At 42.2% G+C, this 17,136-nt stretch overlaps 1 protein-coding gene across 1 annotated transcript; it reads left to right on the top strand.

The window, feature by feature from the left end:
• Positions 1-457: 457 nt before the first annotated feature.
• Positions 458-17,136, top strand: grik1b (glutamate receptor, ionotropic, kainate 1b). Its single transcript, XM_053646515.1, has 16 exons — positions 458-842; positions 4,351-4,518; positions 4,801-5,058; positions 7,494-7,675; positions 7,811-7,864; positions 8,107-8,280; positions 8,501-8,644; positions 8,834-8,941; positions 10,109-10,144; positions 11,010-11,120; positions 12,718-12,921; positions 13,751-13,974; positions 14,315-14,433; positions 14,607-14,824; positions 14,916-15,141; positions 15,845-17,136. Exons 1-16 carry the CDS (start codon positions 752-754, stop codon positions 16,132-16,134), a joined length of 2,607 nt encoding a protein of 868 aa, XP_053502490.1. The 5' UTR covers positions 458-751; the 3' UTR covers positions 16,135-17,136.

The following is a 17,136-nucleotide window of genomic DNA, read 5'->3' as shown; positions in this document are numbered from 1 at the left end:
CGTACTGTAAATCAAACAAAACTGTTCCTACAATGGGTGGCACATTGCCACCTTCATAACTCCTTCGATCCTGAGCTCGGGTTACCACCTTAGCGTGTTCTTCCCGTGTCTGTTTGAGTTTCCTCCAGGTTCTCCGGTTACCTCCGACCTCCCAAGAACATGCTAGTATGTGGACTGGCTACTCTAAATCGACCCTTGGTGTCAAAGAGTGTGTCCATGATGCTCTTCGAAGGCCTGGAGACCCATCCAAGGTGTACTCCCACCTCACACCCAGTGTTCTCTGGATCCACTGATGATGATGATGATGATGATGATGATCAAATTGTTGATACTCATGAAAGTACACTGGGCTGCCCCACTTACAATCCAGATTTAACATCAATGTCACTTATTTGAAAACATTCCTCTTTTACTGAAGCCCAACCTTTACTTGCATCTGATTGGTCAACACACACACACACACACACACACACACACACACACACACACACACACACACACACACACACACACACACACACACACACAATTAGTTTCTCCACTGCCTCTCCGAGGTTGAACTTTTTTTTTGTCTCGTGCACAGATCGCCTGACGCGTGCGCACCGGGAAACAGTCAGGCTCAGGCGCGTGACAGCACGGCAAAAATAAATAAATAACTAAACGAACTGAACGCAGATAGAAGAAGAAGAAGAAGAAGGAGGAGGAGGAGGAGAAATATCCATGCTCGAGGAAAGCTCCGTGCGCGCGCGCCATGGCGAAAAAGAAACGACTTCTTTCGTCGTTGCCGCTGCTGCTGATGCTGTGCGTCCTCGCGTGCGCGCAGCAGAACGTCCTGCGCATCGGTACGTACCATCCTCAATGAACTTTACTACAGCTTTTAATGCAAACGCAAACTTTGTTCGTGATATTAAACGGATGCTTGATTTCATTCCGCTGTTGGGTTGGAGTCCTTGTGCATGCTTAACCCAGTGTCACTCTGGGTTCACTCTGGGTTCTCTGGTTTCCTCCTACCTCCCAAAAACATCCCAGTAGTAATTGTAAGACCGTTAATACTAAATCGCCTCCTTGGAGTGGGGTGTGTAAAATTGTCAGGACATGGTGCCCTGCGTCACATCCAGGGGTGTATTCCTACCTCGCACCGAGCGTTCCCGTGATAGACTCTCGACCCATCAACCGGGATAACGCACTTGCTCAAGATGAATGAATGAATGAATGAGATTGGAATTATGCTATTAACAATAAAGGAACTCGAGTTTAGAAAATAGACCTCCTGGAAATTTCCAGTTAAATACACACTCAATACACACACGATCCCATTACAATGCTGTGCGTTCCAGTAGACTGACCCTGAAAACATCTACGGACGTCCACGTTTGGTCGGCGTGACGTGATTTAAATGAATCCAAACAAACGAACAAAAACAATATGAGTGTTTTGTCCTGGTCTGCTTGGTCTGCTTGTTTGATGTCTTCTGTGTATGACCAAATTAACTGTCCTTGCCTCAAAGTATATTTAAAAAAAAAAAAAAAAAAAACCGAAATGTCCTGGGAGAATAGGCTTTTTTTTTTACTATTAAGTATTATTAACTATTAAATTAATAGTACTATTAAGCATATTTGCACTGTGAGGGTTGCGTTGCCGCCTCACAACTCCAGCGTCACCGGCTTCATCCTGAGCTTGGGGTATTTCACATGTTCTCCACTTCTATGCGATGTGGCAGGAAAGTGTACAAAAGATGCTCTGAGTTTGAGCCAAGTCTCACCCAGAAATGTTTTCTGTAAATGTCTTAAACTGCATCCAGTTCTCCAGTGACATCACACTGAATTGCTAACGCCGTTTAGGGCTAAACATGAAGAAAACTCCGCAGCATAGCTGAACACTCATACTTATAGGAGGGTTCTTGGATAAATGAAATCACATTTTTCTCGCATGCAGCTCGGGTACAGTTTGAAATGAGCCTCGTAGCTCAAGTACATTTGAAAGGTAGACTCATGTATGTTTGATCTATTCTATGAAATTCGTATTTCCCATTTCAGCGCTTGGATTGGATTCAGGCGCACCTGTTAAAATCGCTTTAGATAAAAGCATCTGGATAATGAAGATATCTAAACATGAGGTCTGATCCTGAATTTCTCTAACCGTGTGATTTATCGAACATAGTTTATTAAGACCGAAAACCAGAAGAGTGAGATTTAAGAAACACGTTGTAATCTAACCGTGTTTTAATCCGACCAAATCCTCTCTTTATCTCGCTCTCTCTGTCTCCGTGTTCGACTAATCTCCATCGTTTTATTCATCAGTGGACAAAATATAATCTGGCCCATATGCTCCAGTATCGTATTATGAGGTCGCACTAGCTGCTCCAGATGAATTCGGCCCTGTACGATGTTTTAAAAAGCCCGTCAGACTGCAGCCTATTAACATAATAACGAGTAAGGGAGAAAGAAAACACTTGGATGCATGCTGTTCTAGGAAAGTAATCAGTGATGGGGTTCACCGAAACTGGAGAATCTGTGCCTACTGTAACTTCAGATTCCTGTTCTTTGCTGACAGGACTGGAACCCAGTGTAGTATTCTAATGTTGTAGGCCATCTGCATAAGATTTGATGTGTTGTGCATTCTGACATGCTTTTCTGCTCACCACGGTTGCAAAGAGTTGTTATGTCTCACATCAACAAGGCATTTCATCCTGCAGACCTCCCAGCTTACTGGATGTTTTTCGTTTAGAGACTCTAGAGACTGTTGTGTACTCAGACCAGCCTGTATGGCACCAGCATCCACGCCACGGTCCATCCAGTACTGTATATACTGTATATACTCTGCAATGGTGCCACATGATTGCCTAATTGGATAATTGCACGAGTGTACAGGTGTTATTTTTATAAATGGATGGTGAGTGTATGCGTTAATGTTTGCCATATGTGGCCATGAATGTGGGTCTGTAATGAAAGACGACACGAAGAGGCATTATCAGACATAGTATGAACCGCTTTCAGATGATTTCCCAGAAGGATCAGCTGGCAGGCAGCCATCATGGAATGGCCCTGTATTAGTGCTAATGCAGCATGTTTCTGCTTTTTATGTGTGTGTTATACATTACATACTGCAATATAAAGGCATTACACCTACGAAGTTCAATAAAAATCTAATCGAATCTAATCTAATCTAGTATAGTGCTTTTCCATAAAGCGGGGCACATTTCACAAATAATAATAACAACGAACGATAATGCATGGACATAAATACTCATAGAGACAAATATTAAAGGCAGTAACCTAAACAGCACTGCCTCATCCTGTCAGATATGAATGTAAATATGTCATTCTTTCTGAGTCTGACTGCAGGACTGTGTATGGAGGTGTGTGTGTGTGTGTGTGTGTGTGTGTGAGAAAGAGACTCTGGGCAGGCTTTTAGAGTCCTGGGTGAATGCAGAGACTAAACAGTGCAATGATTGTCCTCTAGTCCTTTACATGCACCTCCGCATGGCAATGAATACTGTTTTGCAAATGGACCACACACACACACACACACACACACGGATTCCAAATATCTGCTCTGATTTACGATCTTACATTATTTTTTATAATTTATATTACACAGCAACGACCAGCCTATCATGTAAAAAGCTGATGTGATTAGTAGCTTAGTTTAGCACTTCGTTTAGGAATATCAGTGGGAAAAAAAAGAAATTGCTCTGTAACTTGTAAGAGGAAGTGTGTAGCTTTCTAGGAATTTGAAGTGTTTCGTTTCTGCATTCTCTCAAATCCGTCACCACATCTATATAAAAGCGAAAGTGAAATTCTGATGACTGTGGTGACGCGCAATAAAAGTTCAGCCTCAAAAAAAACTGCCCATTGCTACTTGTCTATCCATTGGTGTTCCACAAGGCTCTGTTCCAGGGCCACTGCGGTTTTTTGTTTTTTTCTTCCTGTATATGCTACCTCTGGGTGCAATTATGGTATACATGGCATTAGCTTCCACTGCTATGCTGGTGACACAGCTATATGTTTTTGGAAAGAGATACCAGGGATGTGCAAAGGACATTAAATACTGAATGCTGAGTAACTTCATAATGAGAAGGATATTTGCGTTTGAATAAGAATAGAACTTCCTTTCGTTTTGATATTACTTACTTTGCTTAATTCTGAATTGGTGTATCAGGAATTAGCTAAAGGAAGTAATATGCCATTGGACAAGCCATAATAATTAAACTAAGAATCTTAGAAGTACGCATCAGTGGGAGCGAGAGAGAGAGAGAGAGAGAGAGAGAGATTTGCACATTCAAATGATCTAAATGTAATGTATAAATGAGGAATATCTGTTGCTCTAATGCTGCATTTGTATGTGCAGGCGGTATTTTTGAGACACTGGAGAATGAGCCAGTCAGCGTTGAAGAGCTAGCCTTTAAATTCGCAGTGACCAGCATCAACCGAAACAGGACATTAATGCCCAACACAACACTCACCTACGACATCCAGCGCATCAACATGTTCGACAGCTTTGAAGCCTCAAGGAGAGGTAAACCAGAGCTTTGAAACAACAATATTTATTATAACGCTTATCCATTCTGACATTCTTGCCTGAAATCGTATTCAGGAATCTTTTACAGCACATAACTCTAGCTCATAAACTTACAGTGGTCTTTCTAGCCTGAATGTTACAGGACTCGCATCTTTTCTGGCTAGTACATTTGCATTAAAAGTATATCCCACTTTGTGGTGACTTCACCTGTATGTTCCTCTCCTTTACCTCATATTGCCACCTTCACATCACTCGAACTCCTCTCTCATGTAATTTCAGCATGTGATCAGCTGTCACTGGGCGTGGCTGCAGTATTTGGCCCCTCCCACAGCTCCTCAGTCAGTGCAGTGCAGTCCATCTGTAACGCGCTGGAGGTTCCTCACATACAGACACGTTGGAAACATCCGTCTATGGACAACAGGGACAGCTTCTATGTCAACCTGCACCCAGAGTATGCCTCCATTAGCCAGGCCGTGCTGGACATTGTGCACTTCTACAAGTGGAAGAGTGTCACCGTAGTGTATGAGGATGCAACAGGTAGGAGGGTTTAATAAGTGATAGAAGTTATAGATAAACTTTTCACAGGAGTGGGTGGGATTGGTCAGACTTTCTGTGGGGAGGAGGGGAGTGATTGGTAAAAAATTCTGAATTACTGACTGGGAATGGACAGACTTCCTGTGGGAGCAGGTGGGACTGGTCAAACTTTCTGTGAGAGAGGGTGGGACTGGTCAAACTTTCTGTGAGAGAGGATGGGACTAGTAAAACTCTCTTTGAGAGAGGATGGGATTGGTCAAACTTTCTGTGAGAGAGGATGGGATTGGTCAAACTTTCTGTGAGAGAGGGTGGGACTGGTCAAACTCTCTTTGAGAGAGGATAGGATTGGTCAAACTTTCTGTGAGAGAGGGTGGGACTGGTCAAACTTTCTGTGAGAGAGGATGGGACTAGTAAAACTCTCTTTGAGAGAGGATGGGATTGGTCAAACTTTCTGTGAGAGAGGATGGGATTGGTCAAACTTTCTGTGAGAGAGGGTGGGACTGGTCAAACTCTCTTTGAGAGAGGATGGGATTGGTCAAACTTTCTGTGAGAGAGGATGGGATTGGTCAAACTTTCTGTGGAAGCAGGTGGGATTGGTCAAACTTTCTGTGGAAGCAGGTGGGATTGGTCAAACTGTCAGTGAGAGAGGGTGGGATTGGTCAGACTGTCTGTGGCAGCGGGTGGGATTGGTCAAACTGTCTGTGGCAGCAGGTGGGATTGGTCAAACATTCTGTGGGAGAGGGTGGGACTGGTTAAACATTCTGTGGGGAGGAGGGGAGTGATTGGTAAAAAATTCTGAATTAGTGAATGGGATTGGACAGACTTCCTGTGGAAGCAGGTGGGACTGGTAAAACTCTCTTTGAGAGAGGTTGGGATTGGTCAAACTTTGTGTGAGAGAGGATGGGATTGGTCAAACTTTCTGTGGAAGCAGGTGGGATTGGTCAAACTTTCTGTGGAAGCAGGTGGGATTGGTCAAACTTTCAGTAGAAGCAGGTGGGATTGGTCAAACTGTCTGTGAGAGAGGGTGGGGTTGGTCAAACTGTTTGTGAGAGAGGGTGGGATTGGACAAACTTTCTGTGAGAGAGGATGAGATTGGTCAAACTTTCTGTGAGAGAGGGTGGGACTGGTCAAACTTTCTGTGAGAGAGGGTGGGATTGGTAAAACTCTCTTTGAGAGAGGATGGGATTGGTCAAACTTTGTGTGAGAGAGGATGGGATTGGTCAGAGCTGTCTGTGGCAGCGGGTGGGATTGGTCAAACATTCTGTGAGAGAGGATGGGATTGGTCAAACTTTCTGTGGAAGCAGGTGGGATTGGTCAAACTGTCTATGGCAGCGGGTGGGATTGGTCAAACTGTCTGTGGCAGCAGGTGGGATTGGTCAAACATTCTGTGGGAGAGGGTGGGACTGGTTAAACATTCTGTGGGGAGGAGGGGAGTGATTGGTAAAAAATTCTGAATTAGTGAATGGGATTGGACAGACTTCCTGTGGAAGCAGGTGGGACTGGTTAAACTTTCTGTGAGAGCGGGTGGGATTGGTCAAACTTTCTGTAGAAGCAGGTGGGATTGGTCAAACTGTCTGTGAGAGAGGGTGGGATTGGTCAAACTGTTTGTGAGAGAGGGTGGGATTGGACAAACTTTTTGTGAGAGAGGATGAGATTGGTCAAACTTTCTGTGGAAGCAGGTGGGATTGGTCAAACTGTCTGTGGCAGGGGGTGGGATTGGTCAAACTGTCTGTGGCAGCGTGTGGGATTGGTCAAACATTCTGTGCGAGAGGGTGGGACTGGTTAAACGTTCGGTGGGGTGACTGGTAAAAATTTCTGAATTAGTGACTGGGATTGGACAGACTTCCTGTGGGAGCAGGTGGGACTGGTTAAACTTTCTGTGAGAGCGGGTGGGACTGGTCAAACTTTCTTTAGAAGCAGGTGGGATTGGTCGAACTTTCTGTGAGAGCGGGTGGGACTAGTTAAAGTTTCTGTGAGAGTGGGTGGGATTGGTCGAAGTTTCTGTGAGAGCGGGTGGGATTGGTCAAAACTTTTGTGGCATAAACAGCCATTTGAGTAGATGTAGTGGTTCCACATGCCTTGGAGAAAGCATGTGCTAGCCTTTACCCTTACCGGTTGATAGCTGTTGTGTGATAGAGCTGGTTGGTGGTTGTGAAGTGTTAGATCTGTCCACCTAACAAAATTACAAGATTATCTATGCTGAGAAGGACACATCCAATGCTTACCTAATATTTGACCAAAATAAGGAACTGAGAAGAAGTGTGCAAATACTGCCTATCTAGGGAACTGCCTTCAAAGTTGGAATATGAAAATACAGTATATACACACTGAATTAGGGGGTGTGGTTAGTACTGAGCTGAAGGAATTACGAAAGCAAAGGCGTAGCAGAAGCTTGTGTAAGGTAAACACCTTACTGTGTTTGCTTGTTTGTTTTGAAGGTCTGATTCGTCTGCAGGAGCTGATCAAAGCTCCATCCCGTTACAGCATTAAGATCAAGATCCGCCAGCTGCCTATGGGGAACAGAGACGCTCGGCCGCTTCTCAAAGAAATGAAGAGGGGTAAAGAGTTCTGCGTCATCTTCGACTGCTCATACCAAACCACAGCCGAGGTGTTAAAACAGGTAATACATGCTAACACTCTCCTGAGCTCAGCACAGGTAACACAATCAGAAAATACCAGGCTTCTGTGTACACTGGCATGCAGCATATATAAAAATGAATTTATATGAATGAAATTTCTTTCTTTTTCTCCACAGTTACTCTCTATGGGCATGATGACTGAGTACTATCATTTCTTCTTCACTACGCTGGTAAGTCTTTCCATTGCCTAAGGTTGATTACAGAATATCTTCCATCAAGGGGGCAGGGTCTTAGTGGTTAGCGTGCTTGCCTTGCACCTCTGGGGTTGGGGGTTCGAATCCCTGCCTTTAAAAAAAAAAACTGACTCATATTTCATGCCTCATACAAGAGGTATGAAATGCTTCCAATTTTGAGTGTTTCTGTTTGGGTTAGAGAATGTGACTCTGTTGAGGTGTGCTGTGTTGTGTTGTAGGATATGTATGCGCTGGATCTGGAGCCGTACCGCTACAGCGGCGTGAACATGACAGGTTTCCGCCTTCTGAATGTAGACGACCCGCAGGTGGCATCGGTGCTGGGGAAATGGTCCACGGAGAGAGTTCAGGGTCCACCGAAACTCGACACTGGCTTAATGGAAGGCATAATGACGGTTAGAAATCATCCCAAAATGACCACCCTTTCATATATTTCATCACACATCACTTTTTATACCTAACACACCCTTCCATAAGATACAGTGGGTGTGTTTAAGTGTGTGTGGTTCATCAGCGGTTCCTGATTCCACTTGGCCCCTTACCTAACCTTTCATGATGCACGATGATAACGTTGGTATGAAGGGTGTGTAAAAGTGTGTACTTTGTCTCTGGCAGACTGAAGCGGCCTTGATGTATGATGCCGTGTTCATGGTGGCAGCAGCAGCGCAGCGAGCATCGCAGATCACCGTCAGCTCACTGCAATGCCACCGACACAAACCCTGGCGCTTCGGCTCGCGCTTCATGGGCACATTTAAAGAGGTGGGTGGTAGCAAGTCAAAGGAACTCGTTATTAATTAATGATCAATAATCACGTGTTCAGCGCTGTAGCTATTGTTAAAATGACTGAAAGGTAAAGTTTCTTTGCGGCATGTAGGTTGCGTTTGCGTGTACTTATAGAGGAACTGTAACTGTAACTGTCTTTTCATTGTGTCCTGCTTTCATCGTCAGTCTCAGTGGAACGGATTAACTGGAAAGATTGTCCTGAACAAGACAGATGGACTGAGGAAAGATTTTGACCTTGATATCATCAGCCTGAAAGAAGACGGCATGGAAAAGGTTCGCACAACACAGACACATAGATTGGGATTATCAAAGTAATTAGTAATCAAAGTATGATAACTTCGTAATTACAATAATGACCTCATGATCACAGAGACAATGTTTTTTTTTAAATGATGGTCTCATAATTACAGTAATGACTTATTATAGTGAAGACCTCATTACCTCATTAATACAGCGATGACCTCATTGTTACAGTAATGACTTTGTTATTATAGTGAAGACCTCATTACCTCATTAATACAGCGATGACCTCATTGTTACAGTAATGACTTTGTTATTATAGTGATGGCCTCATTATTGAAGTGATGATTGCTTCGAAGTAATGATGATCTCATTATTAGAGTGGTAATGAAATAACCACTGTAATAATGAGGTCATCACTGCTGTAACAAATAACACTGAAATAATGATGTCATGGCTATTAACAGTCGTCATTGCAGTAATTAGGCCGTTAATGTAATAATGGGGTTGTAGTAAGAGTCATCTTACTATTAATAATAATGAAGTCATCACCGTAATTGGATTAATACTGTAATAATGAGGTCATCACTATAATAATAGTGCAGTCATCATTGTAATGATTAGGTCATAACTACTGTAACTGATTTACAGTACTACAGGGATGAACTCATTACTGCATCGTTAACCTTACTGGAACACTGGTTTCATTATTACAATGACGTTGTATTAAAGCAATGACCTGATTATTATATAATACAGATATTATTACTTTCACAACCATATCGGTACACTGACATCCATATTACAGTAACGACTTCATTAGAACCTCAGTGGCAATATTATTACAGCAGTGACCTCATTCGTGCAATGGTAAACTGATTAGTACTAATATTTAGGTTGTTATTATTATAGCAATTACATGAATTTAAAAACAGTAATAGACAGATAATTACGCCTCGGTACGGCGCTAATTTTACAATGACAACCTCATTATATTTGAATTCTATGAACAAAATACCTTCATTTGACTTTGTGTTGTAATAATGGAAGAATAATGATAATAATAATAATAAGTGTTTGTTCCAATTGCAGTGTGGTCGTATTTCCTTTAACGTTATTACATTAATGGACTGTTTATTAGGTTGTCAGTTATTAATCTAATTTTTTTTCCTCCACCCTCTTTCTCTGACTTTTCACAAGTTGGATGCTGGGCGCTTTCATAAAGTGTGGAAGAAGGTTTGTTTTTACGGGATGGCGTTCCTTTTTCCTCTCCAGCCCTTCAACCTTCCTTCTGCTTTTATTCCCCGAAGCTGGCCACTCGGAATTAAACAAAAATACTACTGAACTGTACTGCTGTTACAGTGGCATTTAAGCACTTAGCTATATTAGCTAGCTAAAACCACTTGACAAATTATGTATGCATGTAAGTCTGTATATCTTTTTAAAAACTTGCCGCAGATATTTTATCTGTAACACGGCGTCACAACTCGAAGTCGGAATTTGCACGGTCCAATTTGTACAAAAAAGATACAGATGACTAAATTGAAAGGTTAGCTAGCTAGCTAGCCAGGTTCGCTAGCTAGCTACATATGCTAAGTACATAGTTTGTATGATTGGTGGTATAGTGCCTTGACATAAATTTGGATGAGAGTCAAAATGTGCACTTGTAGCTTTAGTTACAACTTCATTTATATGAAAGTTTAACATCAGTCTCACTTGCGATAATTGCCTAGTATACACAGATCATTTACTTGATTAGATCACTGATTTAGGAAGGCTAGCTTAAATAAACGCCTTATTGGAACATTTCGATCTTAAATATTTTTAATTTTATTTCTATTTCCCTTGTTTCTTTCCACTGTAACCCCACTAAAGTGGCGTCTTTCCTAATATGTTTCATGATTTGCTTCCTTAATATCGACTCTTGCTTGAAATTAGCTTCGACATATTACAGGTTGTAAGATTTACTTATAGATAGTTTAAAATTGATCAATTTTTATTTACATTTTTATATATAGATCGACAGCCTTCAACGTGTGTATTCCTGATCATTTGATGAAAATGTAATACCTTATGGTCGACTTTATTTTTTTTTTATCAGATTGGGGTGTGGAACTCTAACACAGGACTTAACCTGACAGACAGCAAAGACAAGTCGGGTAACGTTACGGACTCCATGGCCAACCGGACTCTGATCGTCACGACAATTCTGGTAAAGATGATCAGGAAATTGACTGAAGAGATGTCTTAGCTATAACTTATAGAGGTCCAGATAAACTTACATTACTGAATGATGACAACATTTACCTTTTAACTATTAATGATAAGTTCATTGCTATTATTAGTTACTTCGTGTTAATCCTTTCAAATGTATTTTTTCAAGTGTTCGGTTCAGTCTGTTGGAATACATTCCTGATGACCCCCAGAGATAGCTCCATTAATCCCTTAAGGTTTTATAACAAAACATTTAGTTTAAAAACCTGAATATATCTTTGTCACAGTGACAATTTTTACGAGATCAACAGAAGCTGTATCAGTGTAGGATGAATGTGTTAAGCTTGTTTGTTCAGGCGGTTTCCATACTCACTTACGAACAAGGTATTAATCTTTAGCTTTTAAAGCACAAACTGGTACTACTGGGTGTTTTTCTGGTGGATATGCAGCAAAATCACCAGTGTTGATTTAACACCCACAGTGTTGAATTCACACCCTACAGTGTTAATATAAGTCCACTGGACTCATATAAACACTCTGGGTGTTAAGTCAACACTAGGGATTTTACTGTGTACAGTACACATAACTAGACTTTAAGGACCACTGCACTACTGAAGGAGAATAATAGTTGTAATGCGTATAGATTTGACAGACTGAGGTGCCAACCACAAGACTTGGCAGAGAAACATGACAACTATGGGTGCCTTTCCACCAAGGTTCTGGACATATCGTGGCCTAAACTGGCAAGTAGGACTAAGCCTCCCTCTCTTTCAAGGAGAAATATACATGAAAATCAGGCTCAAATTTTGGCATCCACATTGTCTTGTTTAAAAATGGATTATTTTGTACTTTTGTGAAACAAACAACAACAGGACTACCAAAGGTAATAAGTAAGAATACATAGAATGGTATGATTCGTGCAGTCTATCATTTACCAGAGAACTGCACCTGGTCTTAACCTAGAACTATTGCTAAGGAACTAAAATTGGTGCTGGTTGCCCCTCTGGTGAAAAATAGCCAGAAGTTTCTGACTTCCTGATAATGTTTCTTGTTTGGCTGTGGATCATCTGTTGGAAAGTAGCTTAATGTACTTTACTTCCTGAAAATGTTCCTTGTTTTTTTTTTGTGTTGTTTTTAAAGCAGTAGCAATGCACCTTATAAGCACCCCAGTTGTACCTGTTCCAGATAACAGTACCTACTCTGGAGCAAGAACTATGGCTAAGAAAGTAAAATTGGCCCATGGTCCTCCAGTGGAAACTAGCCTAAAGTTCCTGATCTCCTGAAAATGTTCTTGGTTTTTTAACACACCAGAAGTGCACCTAATGGGAAGCCTAAACATACCTACTCCAGAGAACAGTACCCTCTCTGAAGCTAAAGACATGAAAATAGAAAAAAGATGTAAGGGAAACTTGAAATATAGCTATCAATTACAGCACCAACAATCTTCGGGGGACTCGAAGTCGAAGTCGATTATTGAAATGGCGCCCCAAATCTTGGCACATGTTTTGAGTTTAAATGCAGGATGGAAAGGATGGAAAAGCCAATAACATCATTGTTCTGGTTCAAATTGTTTACCAAATACATTTTTCTGGCAGGAAAACCCATACGTGATGTATAAGAAATCAGACAAGCCACTGTACGGGAACGACCGATTCGAGGGTTACTGCTTAGACCTGCTGAAGGAGCTCTCCAACATCCTGGGATTTTCCTACGAGGTCAAACTAGTCTCGGATGGCAAATATGGTGCCCAGAACGATAAGGGGGAGTGGAATGGCATGGTTCGAGAGCTCATAGATCACGTATGTTTTGCATGTGGAACATTTATATCATATATGTTTATGACTATACAGAGCTAAAACAAAAAAGATGAGGTGTATAGTTTATAAAGGAAATAAGACTGTACCAATGACATATAATGACAGGTACTGTTATGGTAAATGTTCTGAAGGGGAGAAGATGACATCATGAAATGAGCCTGAACCAAACATACATGAGCTACGCCCTAAACCACCATGCTGAAAACAATTTGCCATCTGTGGTAACCTATAGCGTGGTAATAAATCGTGGGATACTACATGCTCTTTGGTTTGGTATTTATTTGTGGACCTGGATGGCTAAACACCACATGGAAAATAGCATGTGCCAATCATGGGCTATGTCCATGCCAGTTGAAACCTAGTTTGCCACTTGATCATGGCCGGAAAATATTCATTCTAGATCAGGGGTGGGCAATCTTATCCGGAAAGGGCCGGTGTGGGTGCAGGTTTTCATTACAACTAAGCAGAAGCCACACCTGAATCTATTGAAAGCCAAGATCAACTGATTAAACAGGTGGAATCAGGTGTGCCTCCTGCTTGGTTGGAATGAAAACCTGCACCCACACCGGCCCTTTCCGGATAAGATTGCCCACCCCTGTTCTAGATGCTAACCAATCATCTGGTTAGCTAGCTAACAACTGCTGGCTAATTGTATGTATCAGGTTTGCATACTGTTTGGTCATACAGTTTGGTAACTTGTTTGATGATGTCATCTTGTTGCTCCTCTCTTCAGGATATTTACCAAAATGACAGTTGATGAAGGAAAAATCATAACGTTTCCAAAAATCTGCTCACTTTTTTCCCCCTGCAGGTGGCGGATTTAGCTGTAGCTCCACTCACCATTACCTACGTCAGAGAGAAGGTGATCGATTTCTCCAAACCCTTCATGACCCTCGGAATCTCCATCCTGTACCACAAACCCAACGGCACAAACCCGGGTGTCTTCTCCTTCCTGAACCCGCTCTCCCCTGATATCTGGATGTACGTCCTACTCGCTTGCCTAGGTGTCAGCTGCGTCCTTTTCGTCATCGCCAGGTGAAGACAGCTTTCAAAACCTTTAAGGGAATCCAGGCACTCCCTAACCTTTAGCTGAGATCTGAATGCTCATCACACCTTGACACTGCTGAAAGTGGACTTGAGACAGAGACGGTTTATAACATTAAAGTCCTGCCCTTCCAGTAAATGTCAAAACTGTCAGATATTCCTATCCTTGTGGGGATATTTGGTTTTTGTAGCTTGTATTTAAAAAGAGCTGATTACTATGGCTAAGACTAGGTTTAGGTGTAGCATAGCATTAATTAGTTATATTAATAATTATATCAGTGGGAGGTCCTCAGAAAGATAGTAAGACAAAGGTGTTTGTGTATGTGTGTAGGTTCACACCTTATGAATGGTACAATCCTCACCCCTGCAACCCTGACTCTGATGTGGTGGAGAACAACTTTACACTAATCAACAGCGTGTGGTTTGGCGTTGGAGCACTAATGCAGCAAGGTAGGACCTATTTGGAGCATCCGACATGCAAGTCCATCATGGATTCTCTCCATCACATCGATTCCACTCCATCGATCCTCTGAACACGAGGGAATTCGAACATTATGCTACCACTGTATAGAATCAACATATTATATCTCTCTAGTGCGTGTGATCATTTTTTGCCTCCCCAGGTTCAGAGCTGATGCCTAAAGCTTTGTCTACTAGGATTGTTGGGGGCATCTGGTGGTTTTTCACACTCATCATCATCTCATCCTACACGGCAAATCTCGCCGCGTTTCTCACCGTGGAGCGCATGGACTCGCCTATTGACTCGGCCGACGATCTCGCCAAACAAACCAAGATTGAGTACGGAGCTGTGAGGGACGGTTCCACCATGACCTTCTTCAAGGTGAGAACACAGAGTAGGTGTCTGTTCTCCTCTTAAAGCTCCGTATTTTGTATGACACGCTAACAATTTCTAACAACTCTTGTTCCTCCAGAAGTCGAAGATCTCGACATATGAGAAGATGTGGGCCTTCATGAGCAGCCGTAAGAACACGGCTCTGGTGAAAAACAACCGCGAGGGAATCCAACGTGTGCTGACCACCGACTATGCGCTCCTGATGGAGTCCACCAGCATCGAGTACATCAGCCAGCGCAACTGCAACCTCACACAGATCGGAGGCCTCATTGACTCCAAGGGCTATGGAGTGGGAACCCCAATTGGTGAGAAGAGGAGCCAGCGTTAACAAATTGTTTCATTTTGCCTTGAGTTTCTCAAAGGTGTCTGGTTAATGGTAACTTTGTAATTCAATATAGAGCCATCTGATTTGTGTTTCCTCACGTATTTGCCACCAGAAACCGCTAACCAGGTCACGTGGCCCGTAAATTACTTAGTGTAGTAAATGGGTTTTGAGGGACATCTTAAAGATGCCACGTCAGCTTATTTGGCTTGATGCTTTCTTTTATCCAAAACAACTTAGTCAGGAGGCAGTTGTGCAGTTGGGGGTTAAGGGTCTTGATCAAGGAGCCAGCAGTACCAGCTTGGTGATGGGATTTGAACTCATAAACGATCTTCCAAACAGTAGCTCAAAACCTCAACCAACTGAGCCACCACTTCCCCGAAAGCATGTCTTTTCAGTATAGTTTTAGTATAGTATAGTCTTCAGTAGTTTATCAAAACAAGGAAAATTTCCTTTCAAATGTTGTAGTGTCTATGATTAGGAATGGGGCTCATCATATACGGGAGCCCAGGGACGTGCGTAACCCGACTCTGAAGATGAGGAACTTTCCCTGTGAAATTCCCTTTTTCGCTCTGAATATTGTCCAACGTTAGCACAATAACTATAAAATCAAGTAAATAAATAAGGTAACACCTGTAAAACAAAAACCGCTGTTGAATATTAATGTGTTCTTTCCCCTCCCGGAGGTTCCCCATACCGCGATAAAGTGACGATAGCAATTCTGCAACTGCAGGAGGAAGGAAAGTTGCACATGATGAAGGAAAAGTGGTGGCGAGGAAACGGCTGTCCGGAGGAGGACAGTAAGGAGGCAAGCGCTCTCGGCGTCGAGAACATCGGCGGCATCTTCATCGTCCTCGCCGCTGGGCTGGTGCTCTCCGTGTTCGTGGCCATTGCCGAGTTTGTTTACAGATCACGCAGAAATCTCGATGTGGAGGAGGCGAGTGTTGGGCAGTGCGAGTGGCACAACAAGTACTGACCATGACGGACGACTGATATGGAATATGGATAAGTAATATCACAGCCCTACTCACAATGGTACGTTAGGAATCTTCACCAACTTTGGATGGAAAAAAAAAGACCCTCACTCAAAGGGAATTATTGGTAACGTACTTCGGTGCGACAATCACAGAAAGTATTCTTTTCGTAATTGTCACGTTCCTGTATTTTCCTTTTCTTCTTCTACACTCTATGTAGCACAAAATGTTAAACTCTTCACTTTTATATGTGGACGACACAGGGTCTGAAACTGGGAGCAATTTTGGGTTTCAATCACTAGTCCTGTATACTGGAAGTACGTTACAAATAATGGCTTTTATGCCTAGCGTTGAGTTCCACGTATATAGGAAGGATTTAATACAGGAACACGCACACATTCTGGTCTTCTGGTCTCGGACGCAATGACAGACTTTTTCTTGTGTGATATTCTCTCGAGCAAAGAATCCAGAGGCACATTTTGGACAGTTTGATGATCACAGTATGCCCTGAAATTCACTGAAATTCACGTTTTGGTCTGTAAACACATTCAAAAAGATTACGGCATGTCATTCGGATTCAATGTTAAACACATAATTATGAGTCTATTCATTTTGTTTGTTTAAAGGTGTTGGCGTAGACGCTTTTGAAAAACCCTGGCGTGGACACTTTTACCGGGAGCACAGGGACGTGCGTAACCCGACTCTGAAGACGAGGAACTTTCCCAGTGAAAGTCCCTTTTTCACTCTGAATACTGTCCAATGTGTCTAATGAGAAGCTGTTTGGGACTAAATCACTAGTACTATTTAAGTACACTAACTACACAATAAAATAAAAGCTTTTATGTATATAGTGTATACAAGACAACCAGACATTTGGTTCCAGCTTCCTATGAAATAAAGGTTCCAACTCAACGGTTAGTGGTTGGGGGATTGAATCACTGGTTGAAATTTAAATGCAGTACATAGTGAGAAATAATAATTATTTTTTAATTATACCTTATATA

Source organism: Ictalurus furcatus, chromosome 17, assembly GCF_023375685.1.
Source record: "Ictalurus furcatus strain D&B chromosome 17, Billie_1.0, whole genome shotgun sequence".
Classification (NCBI taxonomy): domain Eukaryota; kingdom Metazoa; phylum Chordata; class Actinopteri; order Siluriformes; family Ictaluridae; genus Ictalurus; species Ictalurus furcatus.
This window is presented reverse-complemented; position numbering and strand designations above follow the sequence as displayed.